The sequence below is a fragment of the Tenrec ecaudatus genome, chromosome 3 (genome assembly GCF_050624435.1).
Source record: "Tenrec ecaudatus isolate mTenEca1 chromosome 3, mTenEca1.hap1, whole genome shotgun sequence".
Classification (NCBI taxonomy): domain Eukaryota; kingdom Metazoa; phylum Chordata; class Mammalia; order Afrosoricida; family Tenrecidae; genus Tenrec; species Tenrec ecaudatus.
The window spans coordinates 96,888,949-96,914,982 of record NC_134532.1 but is presented as its reverse complement, the minus strand read 5'-3'; the positions used below and the strand labels follow the sequence as shown (position 1 = coordinate 96,914,982).

Genomic DNA, 26,034 nt, shown 5'->3' with positions numbered 1-26,034 from the left:
GTTTTTGGTTTGATTAAGGTTTGTGTGTTTTTGTTTTTTAGTATTCCCTTGTTCTGTTTGTACAACTGCCTCTTGGTCTGTGTGTAGGATCCATGTGGGCACAATGAAGTGTTCTGGAATTTCCATAGTTTATCATGATCGGCACAATTGAATTCATTTGCATAGTTAATAAAACCCGACTAACATCTCTCTGGTATTCTCTGCTCTTCGCCTAGACCCATCTGGAATCAACAGTGATATCCCGTGTTCCATGTCCACTTCTGAATCCAGGATGAATTTCTGGCTGTTCCCTGTAGATGTACTTCTGCAATCATTGTTAAATGCCTTCAGCAAAATTTTGTTTGCATGTGATAGTAATGCAGTTATTTGATAAACACTGCATTCTGTTGGGTCCCCTTTCTTTGGAATGGCCACATAGCTGTTTTCTAAATTTCTTGGCGTGGGTGCGTGTTTCCAGTGCTTCACCAGCTTGTTGAAACTTTTCAGTTGGTATTCCATCTATTTCTAGAGCCTTGTTTCTAATAGCCTTCGATGCAACCTGGACTTCTCCTTCTCCTTCTTGATCAGATGCTACCTCTTGAACTGGCTGAACGGTGACAGGCTCTTTTTGGCACAGTGCTTCTGTATAATCCTTCCATCATCTTTGGATGTTCCTTGCATCGTTAAACGTTTTGCCCATAAAATCGGATATTTAAAATTGAGGCTTGAAGTTTTCCTTCATTTATTATTTTGATGTAAGATATGTTGGGTGTGTTCTTCCTTTTTAGTTTTCTAACTTTAGGTCTCTGCACATTTCATTATAATAGTTTGTCTTCTTGAGCTTCTTTTTGAAATTTCCCGCTAGCTCTGTGACTTCATGATTTCTTCCATTTGGTGTAGCGGCTCTTCCATCAAGAGCAAGTCTCAGAGCTCTCCTCACATCTACTCGATCCTTTCCTTCGCGCCCATTATTTAATGATGCCTTTTGCTCTCTTCCTGTTCCATGTTCTCGATTTAATCCCAGAGTTCGTCAGGTCTTCTGTTATTTGTGTTCAGTGAGTAAAATCTGTGCTTGAGATCTTCTCAAAATTCAGGTGTGATAGACTCAAGGTCATATTTTGGCTCTCATGGACTTGTTTCAATTTCCTTCACTTTCAATTTCATTTTGTTTATGAGCAGTATATAGGTGTTCCACAGTTGGCCCCTGACCTTGTTTTGGTTGATGATATTGAACTTCGACAAAGTTTCTTCTCACAGAGATAGTCAATTTCCTTTCTTTGGTCTCATAATTGCCACAGTTATAGACTGTTCTGTATTCTGATGTTATTCTGGTCGTATTCTGATGTTACTGAGGCTTCCCATCATCTGTTTCCACAGAGGTACTCAATTTTATTCTTGTATGTTCTGTGTGTGTAGTTATCATTGATGTTATTTGAAAAGAGGGTATTTCCCATGAAAGTTTGATCGTGTGACTTTCGGTATCATTTATATCAACAAGGTCATATTTTACAACTTCTGATCCTCCTTTCTGTCCAACTTTCATGTTCTAATGACTAATAATTATCAATTCATTTTTATTTACTATTTGGCCAATTTTCAATTGCAAACGCTAAAAAAAACCTTCAGTTTCTCCATATTTGACATTAGTGATTGGCACATGATTTAAATAATTGTCATAATAAGTGATCTACTTTGTAGGCTTAGGATATTATCTTATCACTGATAGTGTATAGGATAGATTTTGAAATGTTTTTAAATCATTTTATTGGGGGCTCATACAATCCTTATCACAATCCATCCATCCACCATTGTGTCAAGCACATATATACATTTATTACCATCATCATTCTCAAAACATTTGCCTTCTACTTGAGCCCTTAATATCGGCTCCTCATTTTCCCCTCCCTCATGAGCCCTTCATAATTCATAAGTTGTTATTATTTTGTCATATATTATACTGTCCAAACTATCCCCCCACCCTCTTCTCTGCTGTCCATCCCCCAGGGAGGAGGCTATATGTAGATTCTTGCAATCAGTTCCCTTTTTATACCCCACATTCCCTCCACCCTCCAGGCATTGCCACTCTCACCACTGGTCCTGGAGGGGTCATCTGTCCTGGATTCCCTGTATTTCTAGTTGCTGTCTGGACCAGTGTACATCCTCTGGTCCAACCAGATTTTTAAGGAAGAATTGGGATCATGATATTGAGGGTTGGTGGGGAGAGGAAGCATTTAAGAACTAGAGGAAAGGTATATGTTTCATCATTGCTACCCTGCACCCTGACTGGCTCATCTCCTCCCCACAACCCTTCAGTAAAGGGAGGTCAAGTTGCCTACCAATGGGTTTTGAGTCTCCATGCTGCACTCACCCTCATTTACAATAATATGATTTTTTGTTCTTTGATGCTTGATACCTGATATCTTTTGATAGCCAGGCACCATCAACTTTCTTTACCATATTTGCTTATGTACACGTTTGTCAACAGTGATTGTATCAGGAATGTGGCAGCCACTGATACGATATTTTGTTCTTTGATGCCTGATAACTGGTCCCTTCTACACCTCATGGTCAGACAGGCTGGTGTGCTTCTTCCCTGTGGGCTTTGAAGCTTCTCAGCTAGATGGCCACTTGTTTATCTTCAAGCCTTTAAGATCCCAGATGCTACATCTTTTGATAGCCGGCCACTCTCAGCTTTCTTCACCACATTTTCTTCTGTACACATTTGTCTTCAGGAATCATGTCGGAAAGGTGTGCATCATGGAATGCCAATTTAATAGAACAAAGTGTTCTTGCATTGAGTAAGTGCTTGAGTGGAGGCCCAATGTCCATCTGCTGCCTTAATACTAAAACTATAAATATATGCACGTAGATCTATATCCCCACCCTCCTATATAAATATATTTACATAGGTACATGCCAATAGTTAAACCTCTATAAATACCCTTTGTCACCTAGTTCTGTCCTCTATTTCCTTTTAATATCCTTTAGTCCCACTTTCATGCTCAGCTCTCATTTGGTTTCAGTAATTTCTCTCGGTTACATTACCCTTGCTGAATCCCTACCAGGTCTTTCACACCCTCCTTGCCACTGAGTTTGGATCACTTGTTGCTCCCCTGTCCCTGTATTGGTCAGCACTATCTCCTTACCCCTTCTTCCCCCTCTCCCGTGTCCCCCTGGAACCATTGGTCCTGTTGTTTTCTCCTCCAGACTATTCATTCAGTCTATTTTATCTAGATAGCTCTGTAGAGATAATAATATGCACCAAAAATCAAGCCACAGCAAGATAGGTGACAAATGGGAACACAGCAATTACAACAAAAAAGAAAACCAATGACCCATAAAGGAATAAATTAATTAAAAGAAAAAAATTTAAAGAAAAAAAACCCTGTAAATAGATCAAGGTCTGATATTTGATCTCTAGGTGTGTCCTTCAGTCAGGTCCAAAGGTGTACCATGCTCTGACCCTAGAGTCTGTCGTTTGTACTCCCTCGGGGGCTCCCTCCTCTGATCCCATGGTTGCTCTGCTGCATGCCTTTAGTGGTTTGCCTCAGTGTCGCGGGGTCAGTCCGGGCCAATCCCGACACTGAGTCTCCAGTGTTGTCCCTATTAGGGCCCTGGGCCAGCAAGAGACAGTGTGTCTCGTAGTGGGATCAGGCATATGGTCCAGTCTGTGCATTGGCTGTTCAGAGCAGAGATATCGTCCTCCAGGCCTGGTGGGTCAGAATGTGCACCACTCTCTTCCTCCCCCTTCATTTCCTCCTGTGTGCTCTGATCAGACATGCCCCTGTCCCCTAGCAGCTTCAGTGCCATCCTCTAAAGTAAATTCTTCTGAGGTGAAGGCCAATTGTCCACGTAGCTGGTATGGGGGCCAAGCCCTCAGCCCCCTCCACTGACTCCACACTCCTTGCCTGCATACTGCATTTGTCTGGCAGTGGCTTTAAGTCTGGTCCCTCTTTGTTTGTGAAGACAAAAACAATACCCTCCCCTTGGGTGGGTCTGTGCCCTTTTCCCCCATCCCATACCTTTTTTTTTTCTCTCCCCTTTCCTCTCCCCCCCTCTTTTAAGTTGGCTACCATATGTACCCCTGGATTTGGTCTGCCCCTGCCATACTACCTGGACCTCACCCCTGGAGTGTTTGTATACAGTAGCTTTTTCCCTGTACCCCTTTTGCATTTACTTTTCTGTTTTTTCTTTATATAAGAAAGACACAAGATTTCCCTCTGTGGTCTTATATTGTACTTGTCCTTTTGTTCTTTTGTGCTTGGCTTACTTCACTTAACATAATTTCCTCCAGTTCTTCCCATGCTGCGATATGCTTCATGCGTTCATCCTGCTTTTTAGTGATGCCTAGTACTCCATTGTATGTATGTACCACAGTCTTTTAATCTATTCGTCTGTTGATGGGAATTTGGGTTGGTTCCAACTCCTTGCAATTGTGAACATTGGAGCACAGATGTCTGGCCATGGTTTGTTTCTTGCCTCTTCAGGGTATATGCCCAGGAGGGGGATTGCTGGGTAGCTCAATTTCTATCTGTTTTTGAAATCGCCAAATCCATTTCCATAGTGGCTGTACATACCTACAGGTCTACCAACAGTGGATGAGAGTTCCTATCTCACCACAGCCTCTCCAACACTTGTTGCTTTCTGATTTTTTGAATTGGGCTATCCTTGAGGGTGTCAGGTGGTATCTCATAGTTATTTTGATTTGCATTTCTCTTATGGCTAAAGATCGGGAACATTTTCTCTTATGTTTATTGGCCATTCGGATTTCAGACTCTGTGAAACTTCTGTTGAGGTCCTTTGCCCACCTCCTCAGTGGGCAATTAGTTTTTCTCTTACTGTAAACTTGCCAAGTATTGTGGATTTTAGTAATAAGGCCTTTGTCTGATGTGTTGTTGCTAAAGATGTTTTCCCAGTCGGTGGATTCTCTTATTACTCTCTTGGTGAATTCTTCTGATGTACACAGGTGTCTTATCTTCAGTATATCCCACTTGTCTATTTGTGACTCTTCTGTATCAGCCTTCCTCTGATAAATGCCCTTGCTGTCTCCCACAGGTTTTGGTACATCCTATTTTCATTCTCATTGTTTTCTGGAAACTTCCTGATTTCATCTCTGATCTGGGTCAATACCCACTCCTTTTGCAATAGGAAATGGTTCATCCTCCAATTGTTTGCCCTTGTTTTCTTCACCATCCTTCTGTTAATTTCCAGCTCTATGGCGCAATGATTGGAGGGAGATGTCTGTATATCCTCTATGTGCTTGAATTTACTCAAGTTCGATTTGTGTCCCAGCATGTGGTCTATTTTTGAATATGTGTCACAAGGGATTGAAAAGAATGTGAATTTTTTTGCATGTGGGTGGAAAGTTCTGAAAATATCAAGTCATGTTGTCCAATTGTGCTATTTAGATCTGTAGCCTCCTTGTTGCATTTCTTTCCCAATGATCTGTCATTTTTCAGAGTGGTGTATTGAAGTCACCAACTATAATTGTTGAGCCTGTGATCTCTTTTATCATCCTTTGGAGTTTTTGATTTACAAGTTTTGCAGGTCTCTCATTAGGTTTATATATGTTTATTATGCTCACTGGTTCTTGGTCTACTGTTCCCTTGAGCATGAAATGTTCTTTTTGGGAATTGCTGTCATTATTTTTATAGACTTTTTTGAAGTTCTTTGTTTGACTGCCATATTCAAATTGGCCATTACTCTTAATGATGTGGATAAAGCTTTCAACACCTTCTTTTGCTGATGTGGCATTTTTCAAAATCAGGACAAACAACTGAGTATCTATTAAAAATCAGACTGTGGAGTACATGAAATATCACTGCAGGAGAATTGAAGTAGTCAAAATTGAAAGGAAATGCATGAAGATAGAAAGCCCAGGCATTGATGAGTTGAAAAAGACTGCCATTGGTTGTTGTGAATCTGACTCTAAGCATATAGGATTTTGATATTTAGTGAGTGCTCTTGACTAATTCATACATAAATAATTAAAACACATACTCCACGTTGATTCTAGTGTTTGTCCCTGAGGTATTGAAATGGAACTTCTTTAAGTTTTGCTAGTAACTGTAGTGTTTCTTAAGATTATTCTCCTTGAATTTCATGGATGGAGTTTTTTCAGTTTATTAGCTAATTTTCTAATGCTAGTTGTATGTATATGTACATTTATGTAGGTTTTTAATTTTTTGTTTGTTTTAAGGTAATATGGATGAAGAACCTACTTCAGTCACTGGTCGAAAGGATTCCCTCAGTATAAATCTTGAATTCGTAAAAGTGAGTTTGTCTCGCATAAGGCGTTCAGGAGGTGCCTCATTTTTTGAAAGTCCATCTATAAGCAAGTCTGCAAGCAAAATGGATACAACATTAATAAATATATCTGGTATTTGATTTTATAGTTTTTAAATCAAAATGTTGTTTTTCAGTGTTAAACGGTGGCTTCCCATTTAGCAGTTTATATATTAAATACATTAAAAATATTAATCTTTTGATGATAAATTGTTTTTTAGAGTAGAGATAAGAGTCAAATGATCAATGTTTTAAATATCGCCCAAGAGCCAAAACATATCCATTGTAATCACAGAATTGTGGTTTTTTCCAAAAACACTATACTTGGTCTTAGAAAGGCTTAAGTTGTATCTTTATATCCCTAGCTTTAAAAGTAGCTGAATGACTATGTATAAATCACTTATTCACTTTTCTTCTTCTTTGCATTGTAATTATTTAAAATTAAATGCATGGGAAATATTTTTTAAAAATTTAAAGAACTATATGAGTGTAAACTTCCATAATTATAAATTGAACAACTATATGAATAGTAAATACAGAGAACTCAGCAAACATACATTGAGACTGAATTTTACAGTGAACTTGTGCCGGGTATTTTGCTAGGCAATTAAGGGGAAGCAGCATAAATATCACAAGGTCTTATGTGTAGAAAAATGGTTATGCAGTATAATAAATGTAATAATGGGGGAGTTAAAAAAGAAGAGGAAATAATAAATGCCATCTCTTTGAAAGATTAGAGAAGACTTCAAAAAGCAAATGATAATTAGGTTAGACCTTGAAAATGGAGTAAAAATATTCTCAGCTATAGCAACATGGCACAGAAGCCCCAGGAATTATGCTCTTAAAATATACTTCTGGTTCCTTATGGTGGAGGCATCATTAGCTGTTTCACTGGTTGTACTGAGTTGATCGGGAGAGAGGAAAAGAGTTGCCGCTGGAGTTAAAGCTGGGGAAGTAGATCAGGAGCAGAGTGTGGGGTCTTGTACCCCAAGTTCGAGAAGTAGATGTGGCAGCATTCTCGTGGGCTCTGCTCATCACCTTTGGGCAAGGAGAAGCCATTAGAAGTTTTTTTAATGTGAGGTGATTTGTTCAGATTGGTGTTTTAGAAAGAGAGTTGATGGTAGCATAGAAGATGAGCGACAAAAGATGCTTGAGAAAGCTGTTAAAATAAATCTGGCAAGATGAAATGAAGACTTGAAGTTTCAAAGTAAAAAAGAAGAGGAGTTGGTTTCCAAAGAGAGATAAGAAACCACAAGCTTGAGAATAAATACCATTAACTTAAATAGAAAAAAAAATAAGGAAATGACTATATGCCTGGCAGGTAGAATGGCCTGGGAGGTAAATAGTTGTTGGCCAGGCTGTGTGGGAGTGGGTTCAGCCTGAAATGGACACGTTCGTTGTGAAAATCATTGAGCAGTCAATTCTATAGAAGTAATGGCGGGAGAAACCGTTGAAAGAGCGGGAACAGAAGAGTGCTCTCAGCGGATCCTGTCAGAGTGCTCTTAGACTGAAAATTCACTGCTGCTTCTCGAGTCGGCCTGGTCACAGGCTATTTCATTTATGACTCCTTTTCAAAGTTTGTCTTAGTTCATCCTGATAATTTGTTTTCGTCATTTGAGAAGGCATTTTTTAAATTGAGTTCTTTATTTGTGTTAAATTTGAAAGCTGACTCTAAGACAGATCTTTTAAAACCTTTCTGAGGATTCCATGATAAAGTAATAATAGAATTCCAACCTGGCCGCAAGAAATGAAAAAAGATTCTAATAGTGTTAAAATGTTCAAGTTTTTTAATTTGTGGACAGAACATAGTGTATCACTTGCCAGCCATAATCTGTAACTTATGTTGATAAGTGTATTTCATGAACTGTAACATAATTTAGCTATGTATCTTATAATACCTAAATTGTGAGAATATTAATGATTTTGTAGATTTGTTCCAAGTTCTAACAGAATGGATTTATGTCTCAGCTGTTTGTGATATAGGGTCTGCCTCCTTTAAATATGACATGCGCCGACTCAGTGAAATTCTAGCATTTCCAAGAGCCTGGTACAGGAGAAGTATTGCAAGACGCCTTTTCCTGGGAGACCAAACTATAAATTTGCCAAGTAAGTTGATGTAATTATAGTTATCCCTCCTTAAAAAGTCATTGAGTCACTTCTACACAGATTGCTCTTTGTTTCTGCAAAACATTTAGCCGAACATGTTAATCATAGTCCAGGGTGGAAAATAGAAAATACTGAGAGACTGTACCTTCTTGCTGGCATTGCCTGCTTACATTTAGATGCCTCATTTGTAAAATACGAATCGAGTATGTTTCCTTCCCACCTCGTGGAGTTTCTTTTGAGACTTACATAAAATAAAATGCCAGAATGTACTTTGAAAACTGTAAATTGCTGTATCATCACCAAATAGAGAACCAGAAGCAACTTTTGATGTGAAATGGTAAATGGAGCATGTTGGGTTTATTATATCACAATGATTATTCCCTGTTTGTTTGGCCTTATTTGTTCTTCCTACTTTTTCTGCCAGCATCTGGCCCAGGGACACCTGATTCCATTGAAGGGGTGAACCAGCACCTTTCTCCTGAATCATCAAGAAAAGCTTACTGCAGGACCTGGGAGCAACCCAGTCAGTCAGCCTCCTTCACCCACATGCCTCAGTCTCCTAATGTGTTCAATGAGCATATAACAAGCAGCACCATGTCACCAGGGACAGCGGCACAGAGCCTAAAATCTCCAGCTTCCATAAGATCAAGGAGTGTGTCAGATTCTTCAGTTCCTCGAAGAGGTAACAGTGCTCTCAGTAGTCTGTAAATACACAAGGAACAAAATTTAAATCTGTTACACTCAGATTTCTGTCCCAATAGTAGATCATTAAAACAGCAACAACAAAAATTAAGATATTGCTATCAGAAGATCACGAGATGTCTCATAACCTTGCACAAGAGAATTGCCAGAAGGGAATAAGCATCTTGTTAGTCTGTTCCATTTGGTGCAATTATTTTAGGGGGGCAAAAAACCTACAGCGCTGTTCAAGTACTAAAAGATGTTTCGTACTGAGGATGTTGATCTTTGTATTCAGCCATTTTTTTCAGCCAGTATATTTGTAATACTTTTATGTTTCAAGCAATGTGCCTGAACAAGTAAAAGATGATATGTTTGTTGTTTTTGTTGTTGTTGTTGTTTTCATAAGCTAAGGTTAGAGTATAATCAGCAAGTAGAGGACTCAAGATAGCCCCGTACTATAGATTCATAAAGCACAGAAGACGGGCAGCCCGGCCACCCTTGGGGTTTCAGAATTCTCCTTGCCTTGGAGCCTTTGATTTAGCAGCATACCTCTGATAATCTCCTTTATTAAGAAAATCACAGTGATGAATTATCTGTGCTATTTCCCATGCACCTCAGTGTTTCCTAATATAAAATGAAGACTACATAAAACTTTGTGTGCTCTCAAGAAGTAAGATGGTCAGAACTTACTAAGCATTCAATAAATGGTAGCTATTATTTTAATGACAAACTATGCCAAATATTAAATGTGAGGTTTTAATAATATATTTTTATTTTCTTGATTATAGTGATGGCTGCATTTTTCATTGTAATTGGTTTGACATCTTTGTAAATGAATACTTATTTGAGTTTTCTATATTTAGATTCACTTTCAAAAACATCAACTCCTTTTAACAAATCAAACAAAGCAGCAAGCCAACAAGGGGCACCCTGGGAAACACTTGTCGTATTTGCTATCAACTTGAAGCAGTTAAATGTTCAAATGAATATGAGTAATGTAATGGGGAATACAAAGTAAGCTATTCTTTTTTTTTAATGTATCATGATCATTTCTTTTTTATATGATCATTTTATTGAGGACTTGTACAGTGCTTATCACAATCCATCCATCCATCCATTGTGTCAAGCACATTTGTACATTTGTTGCCCTCATTAGTCGCAAAACATTTGCTTTCTACTTGAGTCCTTGGTATCAGACCCTCATTTTCCCCCTTCCTCTCTGCTCCCCTCTCATGTACCCTTGATAATTTATAAATTATTACTTTGTCATTCTTAGGCAAATAAAAATGTTTAATCATGAGCTGTATTTTTCTCTTTTGCAGTAAAGCAACTCAAAACTTATATGCTAAATAGTTGGAGACAATAAAAACAGTAAATAAAACTAATAAATTGTTTTATCTTTATAAATGGTTAAATCCTAAGGATATTTTAATTTAGAGCAGTAAAAAAATATATGTTTCTCTAAATAGAAGGAAAACTAATTTTCTAGATGGGAGCAAAGGCTCTTCAATGTTAATATCCATACATTTTCCACATGTCTTGATAAGAAATTTATTGTTGTTCAGTGAAATTTGACCTTTAATATAAATCATCTGTTATAAACTGACAACATTGGTACCCAAGTGTCTAATTATAACCTCTTTCATTTTCTTAGTTGGACCACTAGTGGTCTGAAGAGTCAAGGTCGCTTGTCAGTGGGAAGTAATCGAGATCGTGAGATTAGCATGTCTGTCGGTCTGGGAAGATCACAGTTAGACTCTAAAGGAGGCGTCGTTGGGGGGACCATAGATGTCAATGCTCTGGAGATGGTTGGTATGTTGGATTTTAAAACTGATATGTTTATTATATCTTCAAAAAATTACATTCAGAAAGGGTTTTTGAAAATTGATTTTGATAAGTTTTTCCTATTAGAGCATTCCTCTGAAGAGTAATTACTATTTCTATTATAGCTCATATTTCTGAACATCCAAATCAGCAACCTAGTCACAAAATTCAGATTACTATGGGTTCTACTGAAGCTAGAGTTGATTACATGGGCTCAAGCATCCTTATGGGGATCTTCAGCAATGCTGATCTGAAGCTTCAGGATGAATGGAAAGTAAACCTGTTTAACACGCTGGAGTCAAGCATTACTGATAAAAGGTAGTAATTAAGTAAAACATTGCTTTTGAATACTTTACAAGGCTGCTCTTAACATTTTTGATTGACTAACCGGGAATTTTTTTCAATTTTAATAATTAGAATAGAAAATCATATGTATATTCATATTGTATTTTATATTATATAATGATTCAGATTGAAAAAGCTGGGTAAGGAAGAGAATGTTTCTTCTATTTTTATCCATCTGTAAGAAATATAAAGATTCTGTTTTATGCTCTAGTGAAATTTTTGTCCATGGCGACTTGAAGTGGGATATTTTCCAAGTAATGATATCAAGATCAACCACACCAGACTTGATAAAAATAGGAATGAAGCTGCAGGAATTTTTCACACAGCAATTTGACACCAGCAAACGAGCCTTGTCTACTTGGGGACCAGTTCCTTATCTTCCACCTAAAACAGTGACTAACAACCTCGAGAGAAGTTCACAAGAACAATGTAAGACTTAGAACTACTTTATATATATATGCTTCATTTTCAGTAAATAAGTAATCTAATTTTAATGAAAATAATAATAGTAGTAATCTATATACCATACCAAGTGGTCCTATTTCCCACCGCCTCTCATGTATTGCACTCTCTCCCTGTCCCTAACCCATCTACAACTCTACTCAGTCTATTATTTTGAGTATTGTTTGTGACAATATGTTGTTCTAGTTTAGAACATGAGCTTTGGAGCCCAGGTGTCAAGTTTAAATTTAAGAGCTGAGTAATAATTAGGTGGATCCCTGTGTTCACTCAGTAATTGAACCAGCTTAGATTTATCAGGTAGCAAACACGTGCTCAGGCACTATTGTGGATGCGGCACTGCTGGTGGACAAAGTCCTTATCCTCATGGAGCTGTATTTAAATGACACAGCCAGAACATAGCATATTTACTACTCAAGATTTAGATCATTTCAGGTAGACAGAAATGCTGGAAAAGAGCAGAGAGCTGGGGAGGGAGGTAAAGAATGATACATAGTATGAAGGCAGCACTGCACATAGGGTGGTCAGGAAAAACATTTCTGACGTGACATTTTAGTGGAAATATGAATGAATGATAGAATTAGATAAAGACCTAAGAGGATATCTTCCAGACGTAGGAACCAACGCTCCTATAGTAGCTAGAGAGGAGTGTCTATTATGGGAAAGATTGGACTTGAGTTCATAGAGGGAGGCCGTAGATCATATTTTAATATGGTGGATAGCTATTGGACAGAACTGAACAGAGGAGACATCACGTGATTTATTTTTCCCAAAACTCTCTATTTCAAAGCATCAGTCTGTTCGTTGTATGGAGATAAGAGGGATACAACTGAAATGGAAATAAGGAGGCCATTGCAATAGTGTAGGCAAGAGAGAATGTTGTCTTTGAGTAGGCTGATAGAAAAGTAGTCAGAAATGAGGGTAAATGTTAGTAGCTTTTATTACCACCGAAAAAGTACATAAGAATACCATTAGTGAGTATGTACAAGGGAAAGAAAATTTGATTCCACTGAGGGTAGCTACGATTCAGAATTGGCTCAGTAGCAGTGAGTGGGTTTTGTTTTTTAGTATTCACACATTCAACTGTTCGCAATTAACCCAAAAATCCCTTTATAACTTTTCCGCCCAGACCGGTATCCACTTGCAGATCACAAATCTGGTCAAGTCCCTTCCTTCTCTCTTGAGCATCGCCCCAGTCTCTCTTTTTTGTTTTCAGGACCTAACATGTTGGCAGCTTGATGCGACCTTGCCAGTTGTTCACGGAATGTCCTACCATCCGGAATGTTTGACTTGCTTCTGGTTTAGTGTCATTGGTGCTGTACTCTGATTGTTGCTATGAGGTGCCATCAAGTTGGTTTGTACCAAAGAACAAAACACTGCCCTCTTCTGCACCAACCAGACAGTTGTCAAGTTTGAGCTTGTTCTAGGCACTGTGGCAATCCAGTTCTTTGAGAATATTTTTTTGTTGATCTTCTACTCTGCCAGGAATGATGTTCTTCTCTAGAGACTGGTCTCTCAACATATCCACGTATGTGAGAGGAAGTCTCACCATCTTCACATCTAAGGAACATTCTGGCTATACTTTTTCCCTTCTTTGGCAGTCCATGGTATATTCAATAGTCTTCACCAATCATTCACAAGCATGGGTTTTTCTTTGATCTTCCTTATTCCTTGTCTGGGCTCTGTATGCATAAAAGACCTTTGAAAACACCCTGGCTTGGATCAGGTAGGTGCGTCTTAGTCATTAAGGTGACACCTTTGCTTTTTAACAATTTAAATAGGTCTTTTGTAGATTTTTCCACTACCACGTGGCATCTGATTTCTTCCTCCAGTAACCATGTATCCTTGAAACTAGAATTTACAGTAGGCATTTACAAATTTAGAACTATTTTCTTTTTTTTAGAGCTATTTTCTAAAACACGAACTGGACACATCAAAAAGTGCTTGTCATAAAAGCAAATAGGCCTAGGAAATTGTGTTTGATTAGAGGAAATTAAATAGATATGCCTACTAGCTACAATTTATAATCCTTGATAGGTTCAGGATAAGAAGTATGGAGAAGAACCACAAAGTACATTACTACAATAAGTGAGGAAATAAGAATATGAATTCTGCACTGCATCAGTGATTCTCAAACTATAATGTGTATCTGAATCACCTAGAGATCTTATTAAAATGTAGGTCCTGTTAGAGTAGGTGGATTTTTAACAAGCTCCCGGGTGATGTCACGCTGCTGGTCCTCAGGCCTCATCTAAAGCACCAAGGATATAGAACAAGGAAAGCACAGTAGAAAGAAATGCCCTCTTATTGCCCTCCCAATGCATTCAGAACACTCATGAGCCACCACAGGATGAATTGTGTTGATTCTCTTGCAGTGCTTGATGCGGCTCATCACCGACACTGGCCTGGAGTTTTGAAGGTGGTGTCCGGATGCCACATATCCTTATTTCAGATTCCATTGCCAGAAGATGGAATGCAATTTGGAGGATCAATGAGCCTACATGGAAATCACATGACATTGGCTTGTTTTCATGGTCCAAATTTCCGTTCAAAATCCTGGGCACTTTTTCATTTAGAAGAACCAAATATTGCATTTTGGACTGAAGCTCAGAAAATCTGGGAAGATGGTAAATTGATGCAGTCTGGATTTTAGTTTATCTTCTGATTTAAATATTTCTGAAGTTCTTTCTGTGTGCAGGAGTTCACTGCCAATATGTTGGTATCTGTGACATCCAGAATATGTCAGTAAAGATCTCCATTTTTATTTAGACAATTAAATTGCTGTGGCTCTGGTTGCCAATGATCATAATAATTTCTGTATATATTCTTAAAACTAGACGAGAAGAGGTAAGAGAATTGTTCGCCAGGCAAGACTATGTTGTAAGTCTTGGGCAAGACATGCTAGATATCGTGATTTAGGATCAGTCCAGTCCCTTTTAGCTGTAATTGCCTACGTGGTGGTTTGAAATGATTGCTCCTCTTCATTTTACTGGGGATTACAACCCAGATAAGAGGAAAAACTATATTAACCCAGCCCCTCCTTTGATTTCATCTTAAGTCTTACAACCATACAAGCTTGTGTGTAACTTAGCCAAGTTTTATTGCTCTGGGCCTCAACTACTTTTATGTACCTAAATATATATATTTTGTGACTTTTAAAAAATACTTGTTTTTCATCAGGTTCCTGTGATCATTCTACATATATTGTACAAACATTGGATTTTCACCTCGGTCATAACACCATGGTTACCAAACCATGCGGTGCTTTGGAAAGTCCCATGGCAACCATAACTAAGATAACAAGACGGCGCCATGAAAATCCACCCCATGGAGTAGCAAGTGTGAAAGAATGGTTCAATTATGTTACAGCCACCAGGAATGAAGGTTAAACTTTGATTCATTGGAGATTATTATATTTTATCTTTTCTGTGTGGGGTTCTGTTGTCTCTACTAAAAATTGGAGGTAGTTTTCATTTTCTAATTTTAAAAGTTTCATATTACTCCTCTGACATAAGTACTGGCTCTTTAGTTTAGTGATTGTCCACCATCTTGGTAGTATAACATCTCCTACCCACTGCTATCAGTTGCTCCCACTCACCGTGACCATGAAGGACAGAGGTTATCAATCATTCTGGATGTAGGCTGCCATCTCTCTTTTCCATGCAGCAGTGGGTAGGTTCAAACCACCGACCTTTCCTGTAGTAGCCAAGCACTTCACCATAGTTTCACCAGGACTCTTGAACAGCTCAGAGAGTCAAATGACATCACAGCAAAACATCCAAACTAAAGTGCTCTTTAAATAATTGTAGTGAGGTTTACTTTGTTAAAATTGGCTAAATATTTTCATAGTACAACTAAGAATTGGAGGTTTGGAAAGACTGTCATGCAACTAAATAGTAGACTACCACAGACTTAACACTTAGAACAATGAGAACAGAATGAGACGAAGTAATTTACTCATATTAAACAACCAGTTAGGGGAGAGCACTTTTGGTGGCTGTTTTCATCTGATCACATTCACTAGTAATGTATGGGGCTCTATGGTTGTTTTTTATTCTGTGCTTACAGCAGTGCTTTTGCCAACCAGCTCATCTCTATTGGAAAGATGGCTAAGCTGATATGTTAAAATTTGCTAGTTTGATTTTTAAATTATCTATATTTCAAAATGGGAAAGATGAAGATTTTGACCCAATGGGAATAGTTACCATAGGAGATCACAGGGAATAAATAGAGCTTATTTGGAATGTTCTGAGAGTGAGATGGGTAAGAGAGTAGAAGATTATGCCTATAGTGGACATTCTTCTAACTAGGGTCTGAGTTTTTTGGCTAGTGTGCCTTGGAGAGACTATTAATCTGTTGAAATGTTGGTGTACCTAGAAAAATGCTCATTTTGTGAGAAATCAGTTGCGCTTATAGGAGGGGGCTTCATTTTATGGAAAAATGAGACTAAATGATAATGGAATTTTTCTAAGCTTCTCAGGGGGAAATCAGAACTTCCACCTGAGTTGAAGGTCTGCATCACACTTAATCTCAAATTCTAAAAGTGAAGGATTTAATCTTGGAGGACGTTAGGTTTAATTTTAACTCTTAAACTCAGATAGGAATTCAGTTGAAAATAACATTCATTTTAAAATCCAGGAAACCAAAAAGAAAAATTCAATTGATTGATCCAAAATTGATCCAAAAAGCTTTAGTCTTGAAAATAGTGATATCCATTTTGTTTTTTAAAAGTGTGTTTTCAAATTTATAAAATGTGAGAAGTCGTAAATGAGGAAACTTTGATGCTTCATAGTAACTTGGAAGTTACCTGATTATCAGTGCCTTTAGTTTGAGTGTTGTCTTTTGTATTATGCATGTAGAGCTAAACCTACTTCGGAATGTTGATGCTAATAACACTGAAAGTAGCACCACTGTAAAGAATTCTAGCTTGTTAAGTGGATTCAGAGGCGGTTCCAGCTACAATCATGAAACTGAGACTATCTTTGCCTTACCAAGAATGCAGCTTGACTTTAAATCCATTCATGTTCAAGAACCACAGGAACCTTCACTACAGGGTACGTAGAAAAGAATCATCAGTTTCTATTCATACTAGGAAAATTCTGATGGAAGTTCACACTACTGTTGCCTTTTCAAGAATTATCTTCATAACATTCATAAGATGCAATGATACTGACTATGGCTGAAAGTTACTGATTCTCTTACCAGCTATGAGACTTCCAGAAACATGTTTAACCCAAATATACCACCTTTTCCTCTTCAGTAAAATGGAAATAGTGTTAAGACTCCATTCATAGGGCTATTATAAGGATAAATAGCAGAAAATAAGCTATCATCATCATTCTATAATCACAATCACATATACAAATTACTCATGTTTCTATAGTTCTACCTGAAATGGATATACAGGCCCATGTAAATCCCTTATTATCAGGAAGAGGAAGGAATTCATTTCATTGAATCTTTTACTATAAAAGAACTTTGCATTGCAGATTCCAACTTGAAGCCAAAGGTAGAATGTAGCGTGGTAACAGAGTTCACTGACCACATTTGTGTGACTATGGATGCTGAGCTCATTATGTTTCTTCACGATTTAGTGTCGGCTTACCTAAAAGAAAAAGAAAAAGGTGAGTAGCATCACTCTGTCTTGCCCTGAAGCTGCAAGAAAGGTAGCTGTGTTATTTAGATGAATTTTTATGGTCTAGGGATAAAGTGGGTGGGATGTGCCTAATTTATTCACGAGTTGTGAGACTCTATAGGTAGCATATTGTTAGTAAGACTGTTAGTAGATTTACTGTGTATTTTCGAGGTACACTTCCCTCGATTCCTAAATGAACCGTACACTGGATGGTGTCTGATACTTTATAAAGTGTTTATCTATGCATAATCTTATGCAAGGAGCCTATGAGTCAAAATAAATCAGATGGTAGTAAAATTATTATGTAGATTCTTAGTTAGGCCCTGAAGTAGATATTAGTGAAGTAGAAAAAAGAAAACCTCTTTGGGGAAATACTACAAATCTATGTGCAAAAATGAACTACCGAACAAGTGATTAACAACTACATGGTACATTGCATAAGATGTAAATAATTGAAAGGGGCAACTGAATCAAATAAGATGAGTTTGTTTTGAATTCAACACTTTTGTTTATAAAGAATATTTTATTTAGATCTCAATGTTGCTGTCTTGATTGCTCATTGGAAATGAATTTTGCGCTTTGAAAATATGCAGTGACCCTAATGTTTATATTATAGAGTTTATTAAATATATATACCATAGTGTGTATCCATTACATAGAATGACCATTTAAAAGAATGTGGTGGTTTGAAGAAGTATAAGTGATATGGAATGTTTCAATAAGCTCAGGAAACACTGGACTCACTCACTCCTCTATGCCAGGAACTGTAGTTCCCTGGCCAGATGACTGGAAAAGATCCATATTTTGTATCCATTCCAAAGAAAAGTGACCCAACAGAGTACTCAGATTATAGAACAATACCATTAATACCACATGCAAGTAAAATTTTTCTGAAGATTAGCCTTCAATGGATGCAGCAGTACATTGACAAGAAGCTGCCAGAGGTTCAGGCCAAATTCAGAAGAGAATGTGGAACAAGAGATATTATTGACTGCGCCAAGGCATTTGACTATGTGGCTCTCACAGACTCGGACAACTCGAGAAGCACAGGACTGACAGAGCACTCCACTGTGCTCATGGGGAGCATGTACATGCTCAAGAGGCAGTCGTGCAAACAGAACAAAGGAATCCTGCAAGGTTAAAAATCAGGAAGGTGTGTGTCTCGGTTATATCTTCTTACCATATTTATTCTATCTGTCTGCTGATCAGTCCGAGGAAGAGTTTGGCATCAGGATGAGAGGAAGGCTTATTAATACCCTGTGATATGCAGGTGACACAACTTTGCTTCCTGAAACCAGGAAAACTTGGAGCACTTACTGATAATGTTCCAGGATTGTACCCTTCAGTATGGATTACAGCTCAATGTAAACAAGACCACAATCATAACAATTGGAACAATAGGGTGACATCATGATACATGGCGAAAAATTAACATTGTCAAGGAGTTTGTCTTGTTTGGATCCATAATCAGTGCTCATGGAAGTAGCAATCAAGAGATCAACCAACCTATTACACTGGGTAAATCTGCTGCACAAGACCTCTTTAAATTATTGAAAAGCAAGGACATCACATTGAGGACTGACTGACCCGATTGCTTGACCTTAGTCATAGTATTTTCACTTGCCTCATGGGCTTGTGAAAGTTAGATATTGATTAAAGATGACAAGAAGAACCGATGCCTTTGAATTATGGTGTTGGTGAGGATATTGAAAATCTCATAGCCTGCCAAAAAAATAAAATAAATCTGCCTTGGAGTATAGACCGAATGCTCCTGAGAGGCAAAGATGGTGTTTTACATACTTGGATCATTGTCCAGAGACAGCAGTCCCTGGAGAAGGACATCATACTTGGTAGAGAGGCAGTGAGAGAGAGGAAGGCCCTTAGCAAGATGGATTGGCATAGCAGCTGTAGCAGTGGGCTCAAACGTAAGAACAACTGTGAGTATGTCACTGAACCAAGCAGTGTTTACTCTGTTATATATAAGGTTGCTATGCTTCAGACCTCTCTAGAATGGTACCTAACAAGAACAACCTCCAACGACCACGTTGAAAGAGGTACACACTCAGATTGTATTTTTCGTCAATTACTGTTCAACGAGATGATCAAAAATTCAATAGTAGAGTAAATCAATAATGACAGTGGTGAGAACTCTCAGACCTTAATTGCAGCTTTGAGTAAAATGACTGAAACCGTCTATGGGCAAGTGTTAAGCAACCACTGTTCTTTTTCCCTCTGCCTTTATACGGAGACAGACGGATTGTAAGCAAACCTGTAAAGTTCCAGATAGTCTATGAAACCTTTGCGGTCTTGTGAAATACTGTGTTGATTTTGCTTTTCTCTGAAGCAGTTTACATGGAGTTGATTCTAGCTCATGACGGCCTTGTGTGTGTCAGAGTAGAACTGTGTTCCACAGGGTTTTCAGTGCTAGTACTCTGTTGTTTGTTTGTTTAAGAAGTTTATTACCAGGTCTTTCTTCCAAGGTACTTCTAGGTCAGTGGTTCTCAACCTGTGGGTCACGACCCCTTTGGCGGTCAAATGACCCTTTCACTGGGGTTGCCTTATTCATAACAGTAGCAAATGACAGAGATGAAGTAGCAATGAAAATAATTTTATGGTTGAGGAGGTCACCACAACATGAGGAACTGTATTCAAGGGCCGCAGCATTAGGAAGGTTGAGAACCACTGCTCTAAGTAGATTCCAACTTCTAAGCTTGAGTCAGCAACTGTGCCCACTGACTTGTATACATTGGTCCTTGCCCCACTCTTATTTTGGTTCCACATTTATAACAATGAAGCATTAGTACCTGGGGTGTGGGTTTAGGTTATAAATGCAGTACAATAGCTACGAGTAAATTTCACTTCTAAAGACTAGAGCATTTGTCATTCTTGGGCCAAAAATAAGAACACACTTTCATAAGAAAAGTTTGTCACCACACCAAGCTCGAATCACTTTTAAGAACAGTAGGATAAAGCGTAACACGGGGACTAGCATCTAGCAGTCTGTGTTCTTGTGTGAGTAACATATTCCTACACCCGTTTCCAAGCAATTATGCTCCCTCGCGCTAATTCTCAATGAAGCTCCTGTGTTGGCCGTACTGTCCTTTCCAACTCCCAGTGGCCTAGAGGACAGATGAGAACTGCTCCACGGGCAGTTTTGTTGGCAATGGTAAGTCCTTGGCTGCTAACCAAATGGTTCAAACCCACCGCCTGCTCTGTGGTAGACCGTGCCAGTCTGTTCCTGGGAAGATGAACAGCCTGGGAAGTTCTGTTTCAACTGTCAAGTTGCTGTAAATTAGAATTGACTTGATGGCAAGAGGGTAGGTTTGGTTTTTTTAACCTTCATGGGAGCAGATTACAATGTCTTCTCCTCCAGAGAGCGGCTGATGGGATCAAGCTGCCAGGTCTTTGAATTCGCAACAGTTAAGCATTTAGGAAACTGTATTAGCTAGTCAGTTCTTTTATGTCAGTCTAATTTATATTTGAAAAACTTAATTTTGAGCACACAAATACATTAAAAATATCTTTGACTGTTCCAAATTAAATGATATTATTCTTAATTGTTGAAAGAGAATAAAATAGCATTGCATTATTTTTCTCAAAGAAATAAAAATAATTTGTACTTATTCATAGCTATCTTAAAATCCTAATTTTTAGGATGTAATTAAATGAGGCTTTGTCAAGATCATAAAAACCATGAAAGCCAATTATGTTGGCTCCCTGAAAGGACCCCTGGTGGCACAGTGGTGGCAGCACCATTAGCAGTTCGAGCCCATCAACTGTTATTGGAGAGAAAAATGTGCCATTCTGCTTTCATGCAGAGTTACAGCATTGGAAACCCTGTGGGATGATTCTACTCTGTCCTATGAGTCAGAAACAATTCAATGGCAATGAGTTTTGGGATGATGACTTGAAAATAAATTATTTATTTATTTATTTATTTATTTATCTGTCGTGTTCATTATAGCCATTTTCCCACCTCGGATCTTATCCACTAGACCAGGACAGAAAAGTCCAATCATTATACATGATGACAATTCCTCTGAGAGAGACAGAGAAGACAGCATCACTTACACAACTGTGGACTGGAGAGATTTTATGTGTAACACATGGCATCTAGAGCCCACACTTCGGTAAGTTAGGCATCTATATTTTACCTCATCTCCTATGGATTTACTGTGAGAAAATTAGTAATGCAGCAGGTTAAATATGGTTTACCAAAAAAAATTAAGAGTATAGCCACTTGTGTATAGTTCCTAATTTTTTTGTGTGTTCCGGGTTTTGTAAATGCTCGTAGGTGAGGTAAAAGAATAGCTTCGCTGTGTCACATTTTGTCAATCTCTAAAATGTGAGTGTAATCCCCTTCCACAGTTGCTGTTTCTCACCTTTCCGCCAGGATCCTGTTTTCGTGTTTGGATGAAGGAAATGTTCCAATTTATCATGAAATTTGTGTCATGGAAACATATTAATACATATAATGTCACAACATCCTTCAGTGTACATCATCAGTTCCCAAACTATTTTGATTCCTCCTCACTTTCAGAGAAAAGGTTACTCAGTGCCCTCCCCACAAGTATAAACTTTTGCACTATAGCCCATAATCCCAGTATAAAGTGTAGGTATCTGCTTGTGTGGGTGCGTGCGCGCACACACACACACACACACACACAACCTGAATTGAACCTGCGTGTCCCAGGGGCTGATCCCACTTACTTTACACCCCCCACACCCCCAATCACCCACCCTGAATTGAACCAGCGTTTCCCAGGGGCTGACCCCGCTTACTTTACACCCCCCACACCCCTAACCACCCACCCTGAATTGAACCAGCGTGTCCCAGGGGCTGACCCCGCTTAATTTACACCCCCCACAGCCCCAATCACCCACCCTGAATTGAGCCAGCGTGTCCCAGGGTCTGACCCCGCTTACTTTTGGAAATAGTGCCCTACCTCATGAGCAATAGAAAGCCAAGCCTGAAATATCTGTTCTTGTGCCAGCAGGTCCAAATCCCTTTCCTGAGTCACTATCTAAATAAGGACCTCAATTATATCAACTTGTTTGTTTTTATTTCATGATTTCAAAAATCTTTTCTAATTTGATTTATAATTATTGTACCTAGTGGTACTTGCATTATCTGTTAACTCTCTTTATTTGTGATTGGGGGCTCTTACATCTCTTATCGCAATCCGTACATCCATTCATTGTGTCAAGCACATTTGTATATTTGTTGCCATCATCATTTTCAAAGCATTTTCTTACTACTTGAGACCTTGATATCAGCTCCTCATTTTTCCCCCTCACTCCCCTGCCAACCCTCCCTCATGAACCCTTGATAAGTTATAGATTATTATTTTCATACATCGTCCTCTGTTGTCCGCTCCCCTGGGAGAGGGTTATATGTTGATCCTTGTGATCGATTCCCCCTTTCTCTCCCCACTTTCCCCTTACACTCCTGGTATCTCTATTCTCATTGTTGGCCCTGAGGGGTTTATGTATCCTGGATTCCATGTTGCAGGCTCCTATCTGTAGGTAGTGTGCATGTTCTGATCTAACCTGATTTGTAAGGTAGAATTGAGGTCATGATAGTGAGGGGAGAGGAAGCATTAAAGAACTAGAGGAAAGTTGTGTGCTTCATTGGTGCTATACTGCACCCTGACTGGCTCTTCTCTTCCTTGTGACCCTTCTATGAAGGGATGTCCAATTGTCTACAGATGGGCTTTGTGTCTCCACTCTGTGCCTGCTCCCCACCCTATTCATATTGGGTATGATTTTGTTCTGGGTCTTTGATACCTGATACCTGATCCCATCAATACCTCATGATCACACAGGTTGGTGTGCTTCTTCCATGGGGGCTTTGTTGCTTCTGAGCTAGATGGCCACTTGTTTAGCTTCAAGCCTTTAAGATTCCAAATGCTATATCTTTTGATAGCTGGGCACCATCAGCTTTCTTCACCATATTTGCTTATGTACCCATTTTGTCTTCAGTGATCATGTTGGGAAGGTGAGCATCACAGAATGCCATATTGTTAGAACAAAGTGTTCTTGTGTTGAGGGAGTACTTGAGTCGAGGCCCAATATCCATCTGCAACCTTAATTCTTAACATATAGATATAAGTACACAGATCTATTTCCCTCTCTCTCTCTATATATATATATATATATATATATTTACATATGTACATGCCTGTATTTAGACCTCTATAAATGTCCTTTATCTCCTGGTTCTTTCCTTTATTTTCTTTTACTTTCCTCTTGGCCCACCATCATGTTTGGCCTTCCTTCAGGTGTAGTAATTCCTCGCTGTCACATTTCCCTTGATTAAGGCCCACTAGGCATCCTACACCCTTCTCTCCATTGATGTTAGTTTACTTGTTGTTCCCTTGTCCCTGGGTTGTTTCCTGCACCCACCCCCCTTTCCTTTCGCCTACCTCTCCATCTTTCGTATCCCCTGGAACCATTGGTCCCGTTCTTTCCATCTCTGAATTGTTTATCCCACCTATCGTATCTAGACGTGCAGAGACATTAATAAGTGCAAAAACCAGGCAAAGCCAAACAAAACAACAAAACAAAACAAGGAAGTCAATACCAACAAAACAATAGCAACCAAAAAAACCAAGAACAAAATAATAACAACAAAGCCTCTGACAAAAATGGAAAAGCCTACAAAAATAGTTCAAGGTCTGTTTGTTGGCCTTTAGGAGTATTTCCCAGTCCAGTCTGATGAGGTGCCACACTGTCTCCAAAGTCTATTGTTGCCATTCCCCGTGATTTCATCACTTTGCTCCCCTTGCTGCTCTGTTGCATGCCCTCAGTGTTTCCCCCAGTGTGGCGGAGTCCGATCAGGCACAGTTCCCGCACTGTGTCTCCAGTGTTGTGCCCTGTGGAACTGTGGTTCAGCGAGGTTCATCATGTCCCGTGGTGGGGCAGCCCTATGGACCTCTCTGCATTGTGTGCTCTGAGCAGGGTTATCATCCTCAAATACCACTTTCCCCACCAACCGCAATATCAATTTGAGATAGTTGGAGAGAGGTAGATAAAAAGGAATGTAATATTTTAATATTACATTCTTTAATATTGATAAGACTCACACCGAGAGTGTGATCTCAATGCCCAGCAATCATAACTTTGCTACAAAGCCCAGGGTACAATTTACCTGAGGGGCCTCAATGTTACCTGGAATTGTGCAAGACGTGGACAGCACTGAACACTCATGACTGTGGGACCGGAAAAGGTCGGCAAGATCTCACCTGTGGCCGACCCTCCATATAGAAGGAAGAGTCGGTGTAGAGAGAAATTGATTCTCCCTCAGCCATGTTTATTAGCACATAGCAGCAATCAGTAAATCACGCTTGTAGAAGTAACCAGCTGTCCTTTTAAATATTTAACAGGACCATGGAACTTAAGCCTAAAAGAAATGTCAGAATAAATTATTTAAACTCAGCCCATGTTACAGGCACATGTGATGTGTGTACTTATATTTGCACATATGGTATTTATCAAATGTTATTAGTGAACTCAGAAATGATAATCATGCAAATGCAGCTTGTGAACATGTTTTAAATCTGCAAGCATTTTAAGAAGGTTTAATGATGTCCTTGAGCCCATCTTTCTTTGTAGTACATTAAGTTCATTTTGTAGTACATTAAGTTCCTAAATTAAAAGTACATTTTGTGGTACATTAAGTTCCTAAATTATTATTAATTATAATTGTCATTTTAGACTAATCTCTTGGACTGGAAGAAAAATTGATCCTGTAGGGGTTGATTATATTCTTCAAAAACTGGGCTTCCATCACGCGAGGACTACTATTCCTAAATGGCTGCAGAGAGGCGTTATGGACCCACTGGACAAAGTTCTTTCTGTTCTAATAAAAAAGCTTGGTACTGCACTACAGGATGAAAAGGAAAAGAAAGGCAAAGACAAAGAAGAGCACTAAAAATGATACCTGTGAACAAATTATGATAATGTCCGTTAAGTTTATTACACTGGAGTTTTTTTTAATATAACAAAATATTTTAAATAAAACTTTTAAATAATTCTAATTTTATGGCCATATATTAAGAGTTTGTAAGTCACCCTGTTTATTGTAGTTACCATTCTGTATACAGTGAAGTATTGCATGATGATGTAAATTTTGTGAAAGAAGAGATTAAAATGTATAAATATGTTCATTAAGGTTTGTAATTGTATTATGTGCAATATGATTCCTGCATCTTTAAATATTTGCAGAATAACTGTGAATTTTCTTTCTTACTGGCCATAACTTTTAGGGGAAAAAATCTTATGATAATGTGATTTTTTTGGTCATTAATGGCTTTTTCTTTGTCATCGTAGTCTTGTATAAATACTTATTTGTATATAGTTTGAGTAATTGTGATTGCATACCACTAAAATATTGTAACTATTGTAATAAAAGTTCACAATAATTGGCTTCGGATTTTAATTGTTTTAGATATTTCCCTTATGTTGTATAAGGGGGGGTTTATGAATGGGAATTAACTAATGACAGTGGGAGGGTAAGCTAGAACACGAGTCAAGTTAGCCTATGGTGCAGACTACTGCATTCAGTTGAAAAGACAACTGGAATCCAAAAGAGCTAGCATGGTTGACAAATATGTGCACCCAGAACGTATTGGCAACAAGTCAGTGCTGCTCTCTGAAGTCACACAGCCACATAAGTAAAGCAGCTAAGACCGGAGCGTACAGATTCCTAGTTCTGTATT

At 38.5% G+C, this 26,034-nt stretch overlaps 1 protein-coding gene across 4 annotated transcripts in view; it reads left to right on the top strand.

Moving 5' to 3' along the window:
- Positions 1-25,741, top strand: part of BLTP1 (bridge-like lipid transfer protein family member 1) — a 222,041-nt gene extending 196,300 nt beyond the window's left edge. For all 4 annotated transcript variants that reach the window (XM_075543854.1, XM_075543855.1, XM_075543852.1 and 1 more), the window contains 13 exons: positions 6,179-6,358; positions 8,233-8,370; positions 8,795-9,052; positions 9,915-10,065; positions 10,706-10,863; positions 11,001-11,193; positions 11,432-11,649; positions 14,055-14,306; positions 14,860-15,063; positions 16,539-16,733; positions 17,169-17,303; positions 21,279-21,444; positions 25,031-25,741. In XM_075543854.1, the coding sequence (XP_075399969.1) occupies positions 6,179-6,358; positions 8,233-8,370; positions 8,795-9,052; positions 9,915-10,065; positions 10,706-10,863; positions 11,001-11,193; positions 11,432-11,649; positions 14,055-14,306; positions 14,860-15,063; positions 16,539-16,733; positions 17,169-17,303; positions 21,279-21,444; positions 25,031-25,247 (2,465 nt within the window). In that variant the 3' untranslated portion in view covers positions 25,248-25,741. The remainder of the gene's footprint in view (positions 1-6,178; positions 6,359-8,232; positions 8,371-8,794; positions 9,053-9,914; positions 10,066-10,705; positions 10,864-11,000; positions 11,194-11,431; positions 11,650-14,054; positions 14,307-14,859; positions 15,064-16,538; positions 16,734-17,168; positions 17,304-21,278; positions 21,445-25,030) is intronic.
- Positions 25,742-26,034: the final 293 nt, after the last annotated feature.